This window comes from Eleutherodactylus coqui, chromosome 3 (assembly GCF_035609145.1).
Source record: "Eleutherodactylus coqui strain aEleCoq1 chromosome 3, aEleCoq1.hap1, whole genome shotgun sequence".
Taxonomy (NCBI): Eukaryota; Metazoa; Chordata; class Amphibia; order Anura; family Eleutherodactylidae; genus Eleutherodactylus; species Eleutherodactylus coqui.
Window position 1 is genome coordinate 173,974,072 of NC_089839.1, and position 17,530 is coordinate 173,991,601.

At 43.6% G+C, this 17,530-nt stretch overlaps 1 protein-coding gene and 1 long non-coding RNA gene across 3 annotated transcripts in view; one reads left to right on the top strand and one right to left on the bottom strand.

Annotated features, from left to right (window-relative positions):
* The window catches only part of ARHGEF3 (Rho guanine nucleotide exchange factor 3), a 317,749-nt gene that overhangs the window by 139,396 nt on the left and 160,823 nt on the right, over positions 1-17,530 (bottom strand). For both annotated transcript variants that reach the window (XM_066596556.1, XM_066596557.1), the window contains one exon: positions 2,981-3,049. In XM_066596556.1, coding sequence (XP_066452653.1) covers positions 2,981-3,049 — 69 coding nt within the window. The remainder of the gene's footprint in view (positions 1-2,980; positions 3,050-17,530) is intronic.
* LOC136621226 (uncharacterized) lies at positions 9,277-14,320 on the top strand. The gene is made up of 3 exons (XR_010791225.1): positions 9,277-9,529; positions 12,469-12,545; positions 13,900-14,320. It is a non-coding gene; the product is annotated as an uncharacterized lncRNA (long non-coding RNA).

Genomic DNA, 17,530 nt, shown 5'->3' on the forward strand with positions numbered 1-17,530 from the left:
AATGTTTTTTTTACTCTTTTTTTTTCCTTTTTTTAATTCATTTTTTTAATCTTTGTTTTTTTTAAAAACATTTGTGTCCCTCTGAGGGACTTTGACCACAGCCCTGATGATCGCTACTGCTCTGCCATGCCTTATCGCTTAGAGTAAACGAGTGGAGGAGGTGGCAGCATAAAATGATGCAGAAAATTATGTCATACAAAGGAACATGTTTATTGCGTCCAAGTTAAGATAGGCAAACATGTTCCTTTGTATGACATAATTTTCTGCATCATTTTATGCTGCCACCTCCTCCACTCGTTTACTCTACATGTTTTATGGGGCGTAGGTCCATAGCCCCTAGGGTGGCTTTGCATTTGTTGCTGACGCTTAAGTCTTGGAAATAATTTTTCCTCCCCCGAGTGGATTTTTATCCCGCGGGTTGTTTTTGCAAGTGCCGTGGTCTCCTCTCTTCTACATGCCTTATTGCTTATACAGCGATCTCAGGCACTGGTAACACAGGACTCCAGTGTCTGGCGTCCTGTTACCATGGCGACAGGCTGGGCTCTCGCGATAACCATGGCGACAGGCTGGGCTCTCGCGAGAGCCGTCCGTAGACATAGAGGGAGCGCGCTCCCTCTGTGAACTCTTGCCCTGCCGCGATCTACTTAGATCGCGGCAGGGAAGGGGTTAACAGCGAGGGGCGCATCTCCGATGCCCCCCCGCTGTTGCAGCGGGACTCCGGCTGTGCTGACAGCCGGCTCCCGCTGCGGGATAGCACGGGATCATATGTGATCCCGTGCTATCCCCAGGACGTAAGTTTACGCCCTGTTGCGGGAAGTACCCCGCTCCCAGGACGTAAACTTACGCCATAGAGCGGGAATGGGTTAAAGTTTGGGACTCTTTTAAATATACCCCTCCTACCATTTTTGCACAGCCCTCTATTTCCACCAGGCTTTGACTCCCCCCTTTTCTTTAAGATTTGGACAAATAGGGGTATTTCCAAAATATACCGCTTACTCTCAATGAACGGCACAGTAACATTCCCCACCCTTCAAGAAAAATACGATCTACCGTCTCCAAAATATTTCATTACCTACAACTTAAAAATTTTGTATCCTCTCTCCTCCGAAATACAAACTCCCCATTAATCATAACTCCCTTTGAAACATTCTGTCTTAAATACCCACGAGCAAAAGGCCTCATCTCACATATCTACTTGAGGCTAGTACATACCTTGTGCCGCGCACAACTATCTTATTTATCTAGATGGGAACAAGATATAGGCAATAGCTTAGAGGAAGATGAGTGGTCCCAGATATGGAGATTGACCAACTGTGGTGCCCTTAATATACTAATGTTGGAAACATCATATAAAATTCTACTGCATTGGTATTTAGTTCCCACTAGAATAGCACATGCGGTTCCAGGCTTCCGGGGGTGCTCCTCCCCAGGAGACTTGTTCTACATATGATGGTCCTGTCCTTGAGTCAAAAGACTCGGAATTAGGACATATTCCCTAATTTATTTGGTAACCTATCATAACCTGAGAAAAAACCCATGAGAAGCCCTGTCAAATAAGAGGATTGAAAATACACCCCCATCTTCCAGAAAACTAATCTCGTTCTTCTTTATAGCCACAAAGCAAACTATCGCTAAATCTTGGCGTAAGGCTTCCCTGGACTTCTCTGAGGTTAAGCGCCGTATGAACTGGTATCTAGTTAATGAAAAACTATCATCAATAACAATAGACCGGTATGATGGGTTCCAGTATTCGGACCCCATGGATAGATTATGCCCTCCCTACAACGGAGGATGGCCCAACAACCTCTCTATAAGTCCAAAACATAGTCTTACAGCTCCCCCCTCCCCTTTTGGGTCATCAACCCGAGAGCGAAGAATCCCCCTCCCTCCTCCTCCCCTCTGACCTTCATTGGCCCTGGCCAGGCCATTGTTAACAGTGAATTGCTGCGACTTGAAATACAGCAGAAAACTCTGATTACATTGGAACACCAAAACTTGGTATTGTTTATCAAACCAAATCAAATATTATTATGTGACAACTTTTTTATAATATGCCAACATAATTTTTCATATTGCTATTTCTTTGTATAATGGAAATTTTTCAATAAAAAATATTGTTTAAAAAAAAATACCAGTTTTGGACCGAATGTACCAGAAATATATAGCAGAGTCAACATGTAATGGGAGTCAGAGTTTAAAACATACCTATCTTTTCTGAACAAGGTGTCTTGTGTTCACATGAGAAATAACTGCCACTATAGGACTTGTATCCTGCATTTTTCACTCGCCAGTTGAAGCTGGCCTTAAGGGATTGTACGAGATTAGAAAAACATGGATGATTTCTGCTTATGGACTGTCTTTGGTATTCATTTGAATGAGGCTGAGAATGGTGCTAAATCTGGAAGAAGCAGGAAGAAAGCAGCCATGTTGCTCTAGTCTCACACAACCCCTTTAGGCCTGTTTCACACGGCCACAAAAATCGCATGACTTTGTTGCGATGTGCTATAAAACGCTTCTATGTGAAGCCCATGCTTTCCTATACTTCTTTTCAGCTACAAAACCTCTCATGTGAAAGAACCCATTGGAAAGCATGGCCTTTACATACATGCGTTTTGTAGCGATGTGTGTAAAAGTCCTTAAGGAAATCATTATAAACAGGATACAAAGGCGACAATGTAATAGAAAATCACCAAAAATTCTTTAAATCTGAACCCTATATGGTACATTAGTACCCATTTCTTGTACAATTCTGCATGCTTGCTATAAGCTAGTGCCGTGTCCTCTTGGGCGCAGGCAGTTTATGTGATCTGCACCCCACACAATAAGAGTTGTATGTATTTTCCCACACTTTAATAGCAGTAAATAGTAAAACAGGTGTAATATCTGCATAATTTCCATTGTCCCATCAACTTCCCATGGCATGCGGTGCCCATCAAGTTTCCAGGATACAGTAATCAATAGAAACACAACAAGTACTCACATGGCTTCTCCCGAGGCTGCACACGCTGATGGCGTCATCCTGGTCCTGGGAACTCTGCTTCCTTTTCCTCTGCAAATCAATCACAGAAATTAAGATCCAAGTAACTTCAGTCACACATCAGTATTTACAACAGGGTCAAGTAACTCTAGTAGATCTATAGCAGTATGTTATTACAGGGGGGTTCAAGACAAATACTGCTTGTCCACATTATTTTAACCATTACATTTAAAAATATGTCACTGTGGTGGATTATAGATTAACAGTAGACAGAAAAATGTTCTCTGTAGTCTAACAGACGGCAGTATTGGCCCATGTTGGGTAGGATATGCTGCCTGTAGAAATAAAGCCCCCATTAGATAATTAGCAACATGTTTAAAGAGACAATATCTGGAATACTCCTTAAAGGGAAATAACTGATCCAGCGATGGTGGCACCTCCACGTCCGCCCCTAGTTAGGACTAGCTCAAGTGGTCAAGTGGTCGTGAGTCTTCTTCCTACTTCTCGTTGTCGGTGACATCATTGCACATCACAGACAAGAGTGGAGGGGAAGATTCCATACCTTCTGACATGGTTTTGGAACCGGGCCAGAGTGGATGTGCCAACACCGTTGGACTCTTACTGGATTAGGTATGTTTTTTTCCTCCCTAGATCACTTTATGCAGGTAAATATTCTCTTTGTGTAGAATGTAACATATTTTAATTTGTCTATGCCTTTTAACTTTTAGTATATGTACCTAAGTGGGTAGTGGGTAACATGCCGTGTCTTTATTGGGTTTTTGAAAACAATGCAATGTACCCCAAGCTCAATTAAAGGGACAAACAAAACATCTATTGGGTACTTGACATATTACAGGTGCAATGTATGATGATAGCCTTCGGGGTACTACGATGTAAATTTATTTGACTAGGGGGCATTTGGCTTAGGAACATTGAGAAACACTAATATATATCACTTAATGTGCTGCAGGCATGAAATAGTCTACATTCTTGATGTTCTTACATTTAGGGAGTGTCTTGATAAGACATACAGTAGTTAGACTACCTGATGGAATTCCACTATTCTGAACCTTTAGATGTACCTGCCCTATTCATACATGTAGTTCAACAATGCTTGGAAAGCCAAAGGCTTATAATACAGAGTTAGCAAAGTGGTGAAACATAACTGGATGTTGGCATTCAGTGTACAGCAGACTACTTCCTGGGAACCCTGGATGGGAAACACAGACAGAGTCTCAAACACACACAGAGGGAGATGTACTGTGGCTGCAACCCCCTGCTCCCTATTATTAAAGGGGTTGTCCCGCGAAAGCAAGTGGGGTTCAGCACTTCTGTATGGCCATATTAATGCACTTTGTAATGTACATCGTGCATTAATTATGAGCCATACAGAAGTTATTCACTTACCTGTTCCGTTGCTAGCGTCCCCGTCGCCATGGTGCCGTCTAATTTCAGCGTCTAATCTCCCGATTAGACGCGCTTGCGCAGTCCGGTCTTCTCCCTTCTGAATGGGGCCGCTCGTGCCGGAGAGCTGCTCCTCGTAGCTCCGCCCCGTCACGTGTGCCGATTCCAGCCAATCAGAAGGCTGGAATCGGCAATGGAACGGTGCACCATGGGAGAAGACCTGCGGTCCACCGTGGGTGGAGATCCCGGCGGCCATCTTCGCAAGGTAAGTCACCGGAGCGCAGGGATTCGGGTAAGTACTATCCGTTTTTTTTTTTAAACCCCTGCATCGGGTTTGTCTCGCGCCAAACGGGGGGGCTATTGAAAAAAAAAAAAAACCGTTTTGGCGCGGGACAACCCCTTTAAGTCTTCTTGTCCACGGGCGGATTTGAACTGCGGGCAGGGTTGGATTGAGCTGCGGGCTTTCGTATGTGGAATCCGACCCGCCCATGGACATCAGGCTTTATTGTTTTATACTAGACAACTTTTGAAGATGGAGTTGGTTTCGGAACATTTACAGAGAGCCTTCTAGCAGAGGAAGGATTGGGCTGCAGAAGGATGATCAAGATGGCTATTATAGATATATTACAAACTTTCTCATCTAGTAGTACTAGTTCATGCAAACTTGTTTGAACATTAGATACTCTTTAATAATTGGAGAACTACATAAAATATTTGAAATTGCCTGAACAGCAATTATTGAATATACGAGTAATTAAAGAGCTGATTTGGATCCCCAAATCCTCAGCAAATGGTTGATTTTGACAAGGAAAGATGCAACCAGCTATATATTTCCTCTACAGTGGTCTGCAGCGGACCAACTCTGCCAGAGCCAAACCCTCTGCTTGTTAGCAGCTCTCTACTCTGAGGGTCCAGAGTGGGCAACCCCCTTTCTGTGATGTCCATATGGTTTAATGGTATATGGACAAGGGTAGGCATTATTTCATATATAACAAAAACATAGTAAGTTCCTACTTAAGTATATTTGGGGATCTCAAGGAAAGAATGATCAAAGTCCATAATTTTTTTTAAACAAAACCTGACATTTTTTAAATTTATATTGCATAATGCGTTGGGGAAGCCAGATAAAGAAAAAAAAAATCATAGTTCATTCCAGCCTTGCAAAATAAAAAAGATGGTTGCTGGAAGAACGATCAAGATCCAGTTACACGACAGCAGAGGCCAATGGGAGTGTAGTTTCGTTAGTGAACATGTCAGCGTCCAGTAAAATGATTCATGCTCGAGTATTACATTGATTCATTGGGTCTTTCATTTTGCTGTATACTTTTGACTTGACGAGTTGTGAAACTTTCATATAAAATTATCAGTTTGTAAACGTGGACTTCAATCATTCTTTCCCCGAGCCGCTCGCACAGCTTGACTCTTTTCAGCTGGCTGTGTGGACATTTCTCTTGATGTGATTTTACTGTCCAGTGCTTTACCATGAAACACCCCTACGGTCTCCGTGTGCACAATCATATCCGTCCCAACTACGGTATGTGAAAATCAATTTAATGCAGTCCATTTAAATAGCCACTCTGGGGACTTGTGGGGAATTACCTGGGACTGCTTAAGTGATCTGTGTTTTTGCAGCTGTCATGTTGGACTCTGCTGAAGAGTCAGGTACAGAGCTGTGGAATTGTCATTTTCCATTTGGAAAAAATATCAATATAAATCTTTATGACAGGTTGGTGTATCTAGTTGCTTCATAGGAAATCACAGCCTTTCAAATGAAGGAACACATATGAAATATGTATTAAGAAGAATCCCACATGTCATGCTTCGCCGAGCCCTATTGATATCATACAGGACAACAAAGACAGTCTGCCGTAGAACAGGAACCTGTTGCATCTGATAGAGACATAGGGATTTCTTTGGAAAATTGCTCCAGTGCAGAATGTCAGTTCCGAACAGTTGTAAAAATACCACAAACATCCAGCAGGACTTCTAGATGGATCATTTATATTATATTACTAGCATATCAGTCATAGATTCTGCTTTTTATTGAACATATGAACAGAATTTAAATAACAGAGTATGCTTTTTGAATACGTTCCCCAGGAGCTGTTGCTGCAACAAGGGCATTGTTACATTACATACACTGCATTGGAGCTTCCCTGTATAGAAGTTAGACCGTTGACCCCAGACTGCAGCATAAAATCAAGAAAGATTTCCATGGATCAGTTCCAGTGTGAATCCACATTAGAATTGGAAAATCCAGCGATCTTAGTGACTTCCAATGAGACCTGGTCATCGGTGCTACCGTATATTAGCTGGGTCTAGTAATTCCAAAAGTCCCAATCTTGTGTGTGTGTGTGTGTGTGGGTGGGGGGGGCGGGGGGGGGGGGGGGGGGTTGTGTGCAATAGTGTAAAAAGAGTATATAGAGAATGGTGTGATTGAGGAAAAACATCCAGAGCAAGAGGATCCTTTGGACATACATAACTTGCTGATGAAAGGGGTCAGAGGAAGATGTCAAGAACTGTTCTGATGAACAGTCGGAGCACAGTCAAGAAAATTGCAGCCGAATAGAATACTGGTGCTCCAACTAATGTGTCTGAATGCACAATTCATTGTTCCTTAGCATGGATGGACTATAACAGGAGAAAAACAGTTTGAGGGTCATAGCTGTCTAAGAGTCTAAGAGAAACAGTAAAAGGGAGTGTTCAGTTGCCAAAAAAAATGCAAAAATTGAGCAAAGGAAAAACATCGCCTGGTCAGATGAATCCAGATTTCTGTTGCACCATGCTGATGGGAAAGTCAAAAAGTGGTGCAAGCAGCACGGATCAATGAACGCTTCCTGTCAGGTATGAACATTTCAGGCTGGTGGAGTAATGACATAGGAAATGTTTTCTTGACATACCATGGCCCCTCTAACAAATGTGGATGGACACCATGACCAAGGTCAAATACACTTCTAGATGGGCGTCTCTGATAAGGTGACCATTCAATGTCTTATCGAAAAGGCTACTCTATGGAAAAGATATGTTGGTACAGCCATATATATGTTAAGTGTACCATACACATTTGTTAAAGGTTTTCCAATCCTACTGACCTAATATGCATGTTACAGCACAACAGTCTTCTAACAGCACACATTAGAAGAGTTACGTATGGCATGTTATATTTCAACATACCCAGGTGTTGGGGGGCTCCTGATTCCCGAGATAAACGTTTAATAGGTCTTTGGTAGCAGCCCTTAAAGGTACCTTTACACGGGACGACTATTGGCCTACAGTGAAGAGGCTGAATGGAGCTAAATGGGTGCACATTTCCTATGTTGCTCCATTCATTTTTTTTTTAATTCTTTGTTTATGGAAACATTTTCACATAAAAGACATAGAATAACCCAGAAGTGCACTTGTTACAGATCACACAATCAAATAAAAAGAGGAAACATAATAGCAAACGACATGCACAGGTAACATTATGAGCATCTACTGGCATTCACCAAAGAGAGTAGCCAAATACAGCAAAAGGTAAAGATGGAGAATCAGACAATTAGGGGGTTAGAAAGTCAGAGAAGATCCATCCAGGAAAAGGAAGGAGAAGCAAAGGCAAGGAGAAGAGGAAAAGAAAATTAAATAAAAAGGGGTGGCCAAAGGGTATGGCATAGTGAACCCAGAATTCTGTGGGTGCGACAATCATAATACAGCTTGCGTCAATAGGGTTCTATACTCAGATAAATCATGGAAAACAATCCAGTAGTACCAGATTTTATCAAATTTATCCTAGATACCCCTGCCAGACGTAGTATGATCTTCCATCCTCATGACTGGCTGGAATACATGCCGGTGCGGCGTTGATCAAGTGCCGAACCACAGATTACTTTTAAGGGGAGATGAGGATATGGCAGAGATGCAGCGAAAGAGTGCTGGTGATTTCGGCAAGTTCAAGATCAGTAAACTTTGAGGTTAAACGCCAAACTTCTGACCAGAAGTGCGTAAGTCAGGGGCAGCCCCAAAATGTATGCAACAATGTACCTTCCTGAACTCCACATTTCCAACGTGGAGGGCAACATGGAACATGGAGGGCATCAAAGTTTGCAGCATCGAGGCCACCTGGTACCAACAAGAGAGAAGTTTGTAACCCTCTTCTTGTATACTACTGGTCATGGACGACTCGTGTGTCATAGGGTCAAGTTTGATACCCAGCTCCCCCCCTCCAGAAAATGTAGGGCTTTGAACTTATTATGTAGGATCCCATCTCCAGACTGGTCTGCCCTCCCTTGAAAAGCTGGTTACCCAAGATAGGAAAGAGAGGAGAAGAAGTTGGGGAGACATTTGTTCTGGGGACATAAGTGCACATGCTGCTACAGAAGTGCAGACTGAACATATAGCTCCTGCAGCCGCTGAGCAGATGAGTGATGTGCAATCTGAAGTTTCTGATGTGGAAGCTGAGAAAGTTAATGTTGCAAGTGAGAGACATCTGCAAGGGCGTGATGAGCACACTGAACAAACAACTTGTTAGACAAGTAAAGGAAATGGAAGCAGAGCTTGAAGATGAAAGGAAGCAGCGCTTATTGGCCCGTATCAGGCAGTAAGAAGCTTGACATGGATCTAAAAGATTTGAAGGGCCAAATAGATTCTGCAAACAAAAATATTAGAGAGGAAGCTGTCCAGAGACGGCATGAGGTGGGGGAGCACCTAAATAATTGCAATAGAAAGTTGGAAGATCCTCGAGCCTGAGAGTTTTGACCCTCGAGGTTCAAGTCCTGTGATTAAGCCTATGGCCATTGTCAGAGAGTGGGGAAGGGATACGTGGCAAGGCAGTACACAGAATGGCCTGCAGAGGGCTTGAAAACAGGCTTGACTGTGTGCTAATCAGCAGGAACAGCTGTATGGGAGGGTCTGGAGGAGTTAAAACCTCTAGACACATTGAGTTCTACCCTGCTGGGGCTGCTGGAGCTTCTCCCTGGGACAAAGATAGCTCAGAAGGAGCTTAGAGGGCTGCAGGCCTGGGGTCTGGCACGGACCACACTTGAATGCCATAACTGTGACAAGGAAGGACGCTCATAAACTGACACCCGATTGGGTTTGGTAACAAGGACACTGCGAATTGTAAACCCAGATGGAGAGTGAAGAAGCGCTCAAGACTTCAAACCCAGAATGGTAAATGAATGGTGTTGATATGAGAATGCTAATGCTATGTGACTGTAGTGAGGAACGTACAATGTATAGTCAGTGGTCAGCCGACCAGGTTTTGTTTTTTGTTCCGGTGTATGTGCATGGAAGTACTATGAATCATTGCTGTGAGCAATAAAGCTGGCAGATGGGAGAGAGTTAAAGAAGTCCAGTTGTCCAGTGTGTCTCTGTGAGAGTGGCACAAATCCATCTTAGGTGAAGAAGATGGCAGGATCCTATTTGGTGACTTCTCACCTAGGTGTCACAATATATATATAATGGTATAGGGGTGTAATATTGTCAGGCTGTGTACTGTGGAGGCACACTAAGGAGGGGATTCTGATCAACCGTAGGAGGCAGGATGATGAAAAAACAATTAAAAATAAACAGGAGGAGAAATGTCAATAGACAAACTCGGAATAAATTCATCTGCATCAATGATAATAATCATCTTTATTTCTATAGCGCCAACTTATTCCATAATGCATCACTTGGGTTGTCGAGAGGCAGGGCAAGATTTGTTGGCCACCATATAGAGGCAGGAGACCTTGACCTGGAGGAGCCAGTCTGGAACCATCTCCATAGAATGGGAATATCGAGAGAGGATCCACTCCAGGACCAAGACTGAAAAAACCTCAATGAAGTGCAAGACCTCATCCAGATCTGAAGGGGATCTCACGATATAGGTGTACCCTTGCCTCTGTAAAAAGTGGAAGGGGTGAGCCCACCTATAGATGGTACCTGTTGAATTTGGTGGCTTCCAGTAGAGGTCTACCATCCTGTGCATATGCTATGTTAGTTTGGATACATATGGAAGGATTACAATTTCGGAACCAAGATGAAGAACTAAACCAAGTTTCCATGCCCTTCATCTGCTTGTAGAAGTGTATCTGGCATGTTATGTCTGCGACTCTGTGAATCTTGTCCAGTTTGATGGCAGTATCTGGGGGCCTCACCAGTATCTTATTGAAGAACATAATTATGGTACCATGCAAGTCTACCACTGGAATAGATTCTGGGATGCCCCCCCCCCCCCGCAATTTCAGATTGTTTTGGTGACCCCGATTTTCGATGTTGTCCAGGTGCAAAGTGAAAGTTTGTAATTGAGAGGCCTGAGACTTAAGTTTCTCTGTAACAGATGATAAGTTTTGAGACATGCAGTCGCTTTTATGCTCAAGGGCCCCAAGACTGCAGATGGTGGTTCACCTCCTGAATCACCTTATGGTGATTCTCTTCCAGAAGTAATAATTCCACTTCTAGATCAAACATGGTAGGCAGTTCCCGTATTATCCCCCAAAGTTCAGTCAAAGTGTGTTCTATGGAGGGAGAGAGGGACCTCGACCAGGCCACCTGTGAGTCCGGATCGACGGTACAGGATATGGTCAGCAGGCCTCCCGTACCCCCAATGCAGCAGTGGTGCGTGGAAGGCATATATCTTTATTACACTCAAGTTCGACACTATGGAACAATTCCAGCAACCTAATGGGTTCTGATTCAGAATTCCAGCAACCTCATTGGTTGTTTGGCTTGTCCGATTCAACCTCATTGGTTGTTTGGCTTGTCCGATTCAACCTCATTGGTTGTTTGGCTTGTCCGATTCAACCTGATTGGTTGTTAGTGCCGAACTTGCGTGTAATATAGATATATGCGCGTGGAAGGGCTGGTGTTGTCTGCAAGATGGTCGGTGCATGGAGCGCCCATCCATACCTCTTCTATCTCCGATGTTACAGTGGTGTGCAGAGGGACTGATGGTGGTGACAGGGCAGTCAGCTGGTTCCCAGCGGGGCATGTGGTGTTGTTGAGGCCAACGGTGGAGGAGTGGATAACACAAAAATGCCATTGTAAAGTAAAAATTTGCTGTAACTGTATTTAGTTAATTGTCAAGTTAACATTTGATGCATCTATAACTACATCCTCCTCCGACGCGTATGAAATAAGCGCCAGAGCATTGGAATTTCAAAGAAGTGATGTAAGGCGTCTTTACATGAAAAATGCCTCACATCTGCAAGTAAAACGCACGTTGACAAGCATGATATCGGGCCGGGTTCTGTAGGCCCGTGTGAATGTAGCCTTAAGTGGTGATTGCGCAAGCTCTGGAATATGACGAATCAAGGCAAAATAGACTGGTTCTTGTTGGAGGTGCAATCATCAGATTTGCTTGACCTGCTGGTCTCACGAATGAGTCGGATTCCGCAAATGGGAGCCCGCAGCGGGAAACAGCCCTGTGCCGGCTGGCGTCTGTGCGTACTTGTATTTAATCTGTATACGGATGGTCCAGACGGCTTGCTATCGGACATGCACAGTACGGATTTTTTTTTCCAAATTTTTTTTTTCTGCGCCATTGCTAGGTGATGACGCAGAATCCGCGACCTTTCTGCAATGTCAATTGCAGAAGGGCCGCAGGGCGGACGGCTTCTATTTACTTCAATGGAAGCCACCCATGCGGAATCCAAGCCAAAACAGAACATGCTGCGATTATTTTTTTTCCGTGAGCGGAAATCGCAATCATTGTCCGCTCATGTGAGAGCGTGGGTGACGATCGCGGATTCCGCGATCCAAATCCGGTCGAGTGGGACTGGCATAATAGAATCAAACATTAAGGTTAAGCCTAAAATAAATAACTAGGCTTAAGTATAAGCAATAAGGCATTCTAGGATAGAACATCTGTGTCTGTAGAGACATGTTGTAATATGGTCCCCTAAGTTCATTGTGCCTCCAGACACATCAGCAGCAAGAACGTCTCCATGTTTCTATTGTCAGTGCTGAAATACCTCACTAGTGACCCCTCTTTACCAGTGCAGAGAACAGATGTCTCCTCCTGATCTGCCGCTGCATACAATGCTGCTGACGTGTGATATTTCTTAACTAGACTTGCAAAGAACATAGAGAAATATTTATCTTAAGCCACCAAACCATTTATATTACAGGACCCGACAGAAGACAAGCACTTATAGACGCCATGGAGAATTCTGGTCTTGCAACTATCACAGCGAATTGCTCCTAGGTAACAGCGACCACTGTGCAAACCCAGTGTTTCCCTATGGGTAAAAAAAAAAGTCAAATGTGGCCATATTGGGATCTATTCTTTCTTGATTCTTTTCCACCATAAACATACATTTAAGGGGCGGTACCAGAATTAACTTTTATCACCAATCCCCAGGATAGCTGATAACAGTCTGAACGGTGGGGGTCTCATTTCTGAGACCCCCACTGATCAATGTAGGACTGCCTTCCCCTCCTTTCGCCACTGTGGGGTCATTTCTCCCTCAGATAGGTGACTTCAGATGGAAATGAGAGATTGCCGAGTGTGCGCTGCAGCTCCATTAGCTTCGATGCGGAAATAATCCCATTGAAAATTAATAAAACGGCACCATACATGCGTGGTACTGTTGTATCTTGACGCCACCGAAAGCTAGGGGTGTGACAGCTGTCACCAGGAGTGAACGGCCCTGTCACACCCATAGCTTCGGATTGGCTGACAAGATACAGCAGTAACGGCCAGGGAAGCGAGCAGGACACGGAGCGTTGGCCAGTCATGGCGACTGAGGTGGCAGAAGCACAGACAGCGGCTGACTGAAGACACCATCGGCAGTGATCCAGCGGGGCTGCATGGGAAGCGCAGACAGCAGCTGACTGAGGAGCCCATCTGCAGTGATCTGGTGGGGCTGCACGGAGGCAGTGGGGAGTGCAGAGGGAAGGCCGCCGGCAGGGGGGACACTATGCGGACCGCTGTGAAACACTCAATCCTTTTCACCTACTAAAAATGTTTCACTAAGAAACAGGAAAACGTACACAATCTCAAAAGGACATAGTCTTGACATATACTGCACTTAGCTATGAAGCTCTACAAACATGCAATAGTATATGTCAGTAGGTTTCTTGAACATACAGTCTATCAGTGGTGTGAACCGAGCCTAACATGTTCTATTTTTGCCGGTAGCAACCATAGGTTTGAGGACACCCAGTGCAAAAATTCCTTGTGCTCACCATCGTAAGAAAAAAGTGAGCTATTGCACTGATAAGCAGTCTGCCTGTATTCCACTTGTGCAGAAATCACACTACAACAGCTCAGTGAATAAATACTGTACCAGAATCAAGCTCATATCAATACAGAACCGGAAACAAGCTCATAATAACAAATATATCACCAGAACCAATCTCAGTACATAAATACAGCAACAGAATCAAGCTAAAAAAAACAAATACTGTACCAGAACCGAACTCATAACATAAACACAGCACAAACCAACCTCAGTATGTAGCCACAATATCAGAACCAAGCTCAAGACACAAATACAGACCCAGAACTAAGCTCATAACAATGAATATAGTAGCATAACTAAGGGGTTGTGTTGCAGGGCAATCAATGGACTGACAACGGTGCCTTGGAACATCAGAGGAGGAGGAGCAGGAGAAGGATGATTTATGTAGCTCCACAAGATGTTGCTGCACAGTGGAAGATAATCATCTGGCCAGGCTGACCTCAGAGGATGATGGACCTCAGCCTACATCCACCAGGGGCCCCAACCCACAAGCTAGTGAACGGCACTTTGCATGACCACATGTAGCTAGGGCCGGTCATGATATTTGTTATGACCGCAGTATGAGCATGGAGTAAGTCTCATTATTGATCATTTATGGATTATTATGGTAAAAAGAAACTTCAAATGCTCCCATATAACAGTTCTGCCCTCTAGCACCGGTCTGAATAAAGAAAAGTCTTACCAAATAAATTGTAAAAACATAGGTTGATATGCAAAATATTCTATAAAATTTACTTCTCGAAACTTTTACAGTATAGATTGTATATTATATTATTATTATTATTATTAATAGTTCTGAGAAGTACATTTATAGAGATCACAACTACTTCTATACATACCGTATATACCGGCGTATAAGACGACTTTTGAACCCCGAAAAATCTGCTCTGCAGTCGGGGGTCGTCTTATGCGCCGGTAATACAAAAAAAAAAAAGTGTAAAAAAAAAAAATTTTATTACTCACCTCCCACGGCGTCCTGTCGCGCTCCGGCAGGATGTCGCTCGCTCCGGCAGGCTGTCGCTCGCTCCTCGTCCCCGCCGCAGCATAGCTTTCTGAATGCGGGGCTTGAAATCCCCGCTTCCAGAAAGCTAATACACACGCCGGCAGCCATGACAGCATTGAATGGCTGTGATTGGCTAAAGCACACGTGGCTTCAGCCAATCACACTATTCAATGACATCATTGAATGGCTGTGATTGGCTGAAGGCGCACGTGTTAGCAATCACACCCATTCAATGATGTCATTGAATAGTGTGATTGGCTGAAGCCACGTGTGCTTTAGCCAATCACAGCCATTCAATGATGTCATGGCTGCCGGCGTGTGTATTAGCTTTCTGGAAGCGGGGATTTCAAGCCCCACATTCAGAAAGCTATGCTGCGGCGGGGACGAGGAGCGAGCGACAGCCTGCCGGAGCGAGCGACATCCTGCTGGAGCGCGACAGGACGCCGGGGGAGGTGAGTAATAAAATTTTTTTTTTTTTCTCCACTGAATACCGGCGTATAAGGTGACAGTTGGGGGGTCGTCTTATACGCCCCGTCGCCTTATACGCCGGTATATACGGTACTATGGAAGTAGCTGTGATCTCACATATTATCACCCCCTCTCTCCCCTCAATTTGGACTCAATCTTTTGAGCATAAGAACCTAAAAGATTAAGTGGTGGAAACTTATAGCCCTGCCAAAGAAATCCCCCTCCCACCTAGAGCAGAGTAAAGTCATTACTGGCTATAACTCTACAAGTCATGTCTGAAGTTTTATTGGGTAGTGGGCCTGGGACATTACACATTGGAAAATACAAGTTAGATGTATTAATAGAAGAAATTACATTTAGCAAGATAAAATAATGGGGTAGATTTATCGTTTTCTCAGGCAGGAAGTGCTGTAATGATGGGGACATAAAGAGAGGCTCATCTGAGATCTGATATCATGAGATTAATAGATTATTATTAGTGGGGAAGAACATGTGGAACGCATATGCTGTGCTACTGTGCTAATAAAGTTATAGGGGTTTTCTAAAACTTTATCATCTGCTTAACTTTCAAAACAAACTCTCTGATTTCTATCAGGGCCCCTTTCCACTGGGAAGTAAATCGCGAGTTTTCCATGTGATGCGACAGTGGGTGAAAACGCCTGATTATGAAACCAATGAACTTCAATGGTTTCATTCTCATTTTGCGATGTTTTCACTCCAGTGATGTTGCGTGGAAAGAAAAAAATCACAGCATGCTGATGAACCTATGCAATGGCTGTGATTGGTTCAGCTAATTCATAAATCCTGTCTCCACAATGTGATGGCTGTGATTGGTTAACAGAGCACTGCATTGATTGGTTGAGCAGTGTTCGAGAACCAATCACAGCCATCGCTTCCTAGAGGTGGGATTTATGAATCCTGCAACCAGGAAGCAATCTTCTATTGGTGGCCGAGGACTGCAGCAAGCCCGCTGGAGCTCCGGAGAGCAGTAGGACGACTCAAACTGAGCCTGCTAGGTAAGTTTAAAACATCCCCCAAAAATAAGACCTAGTGCCTATTTGGGGGCAAAAGTTAAAATAAGACAGGTCTTATTTTCGGGGAAACTCGGTAGTACAAAGGAGGCTAGGATGATTGGGGTGTGGAACCCCATTCTTCATGTGTATGTAACTAATGTTCATATGCCATTCTTTTACATAAGGAATTGTATACATAGCAATACCTTGATAAGTACTGATTATCACAATTGTCCCATTCAATTCTCAGTCGATATTAAGGAACTGCTGTGAATGTGATTCTCTTATGTTAAAAAAAAAAAAAAGAGCAACAAAAAAAAAAGAAAAAGATTGGCCACTTTCACACAGGCAACAAAGTTGCTCGAGATGCAACAGCGCTACAAATCGCTTGCATGTGAGGCCAATGCTTTCCTTCACATTAGTGATGTTTTGTAGGCTGCTACATTGCGAGAAAAAAAATCATAGCATGCTGAATATTATCATGATTTGCGCCGTTTTGTAGCACACGTTTCCCTATGGAGCCTTCCTTTGTGTTGCATCGCACGAAAACATAGTTGCGATGCAACTTTCCTAGTTTTTCCCCTAAAATAACCCCTAGCTGCATTAAAAAATAAAAAATACCACCAAAGCTTTGAATAGCTGTGATTGGTTCATCAAGTGCTGCAGTGATTGGTTCTGGAGCGCCGTGGCTCAGCCAAACAGAGCCAGCTCTTCCTGGAGGCAGCATTTTTAAACCCCCTGACTAAGAAGCACTGGCTGAACATAGTATGTCAGGCTAAAGATTACAGACAAGTGCCACGGAGCTTCAGAAGGAGACGTGCTACGGAGTGGAAGCTCCCGCTAGGTGATGTTTTGTTTTTTCTCATATTGCAGCTAGAGTTTATTTTCGGGGTAGGGCTTATATTTCAAGTACCCCTGAAAATCCCGGCAAAAGAGTGCTACAAAATCGCGAGATATCGTCGCGAGAAAACGCAACAAAATAGCAAAGAAAACAGCTGCGCCATCGCTGTGATTTTCTTGTGGCAATATCGCTGTCGCCCGTGTGAAAGAGGCCTAAAATTGATAAGATATTTTTAAAAAAAGATTTTAGTTTTCAGCCATATCACCCAGCCCTATTTCCATTCACAGGGTTCAGAGATCTTAACAATTGTGAAAAATTAAAGAAAGTAATATAAAAACTCATTATATAACGACTAAGTTTTATGTAAACAAAAAACCCATTTGGTCATTTGACATGGCACCCCAGGTGTGAATGTAATGTCTTCTATGTACAGGAATGTTAGCAAAACTTTTTCTGATTAAATGTAACGTGCTAAAACGTCTTATATAACTGTTTGAGTGAACGCGCTCATTCGGCGGACAGCTATTCCTCCCGAGTGCCCCATACATATGTGTGATCAGTCAAGCCTGCATGCCTTTCAGTGGGAATAGTAGCATAAGAAGTTGTCAGACTCCTCCGGCC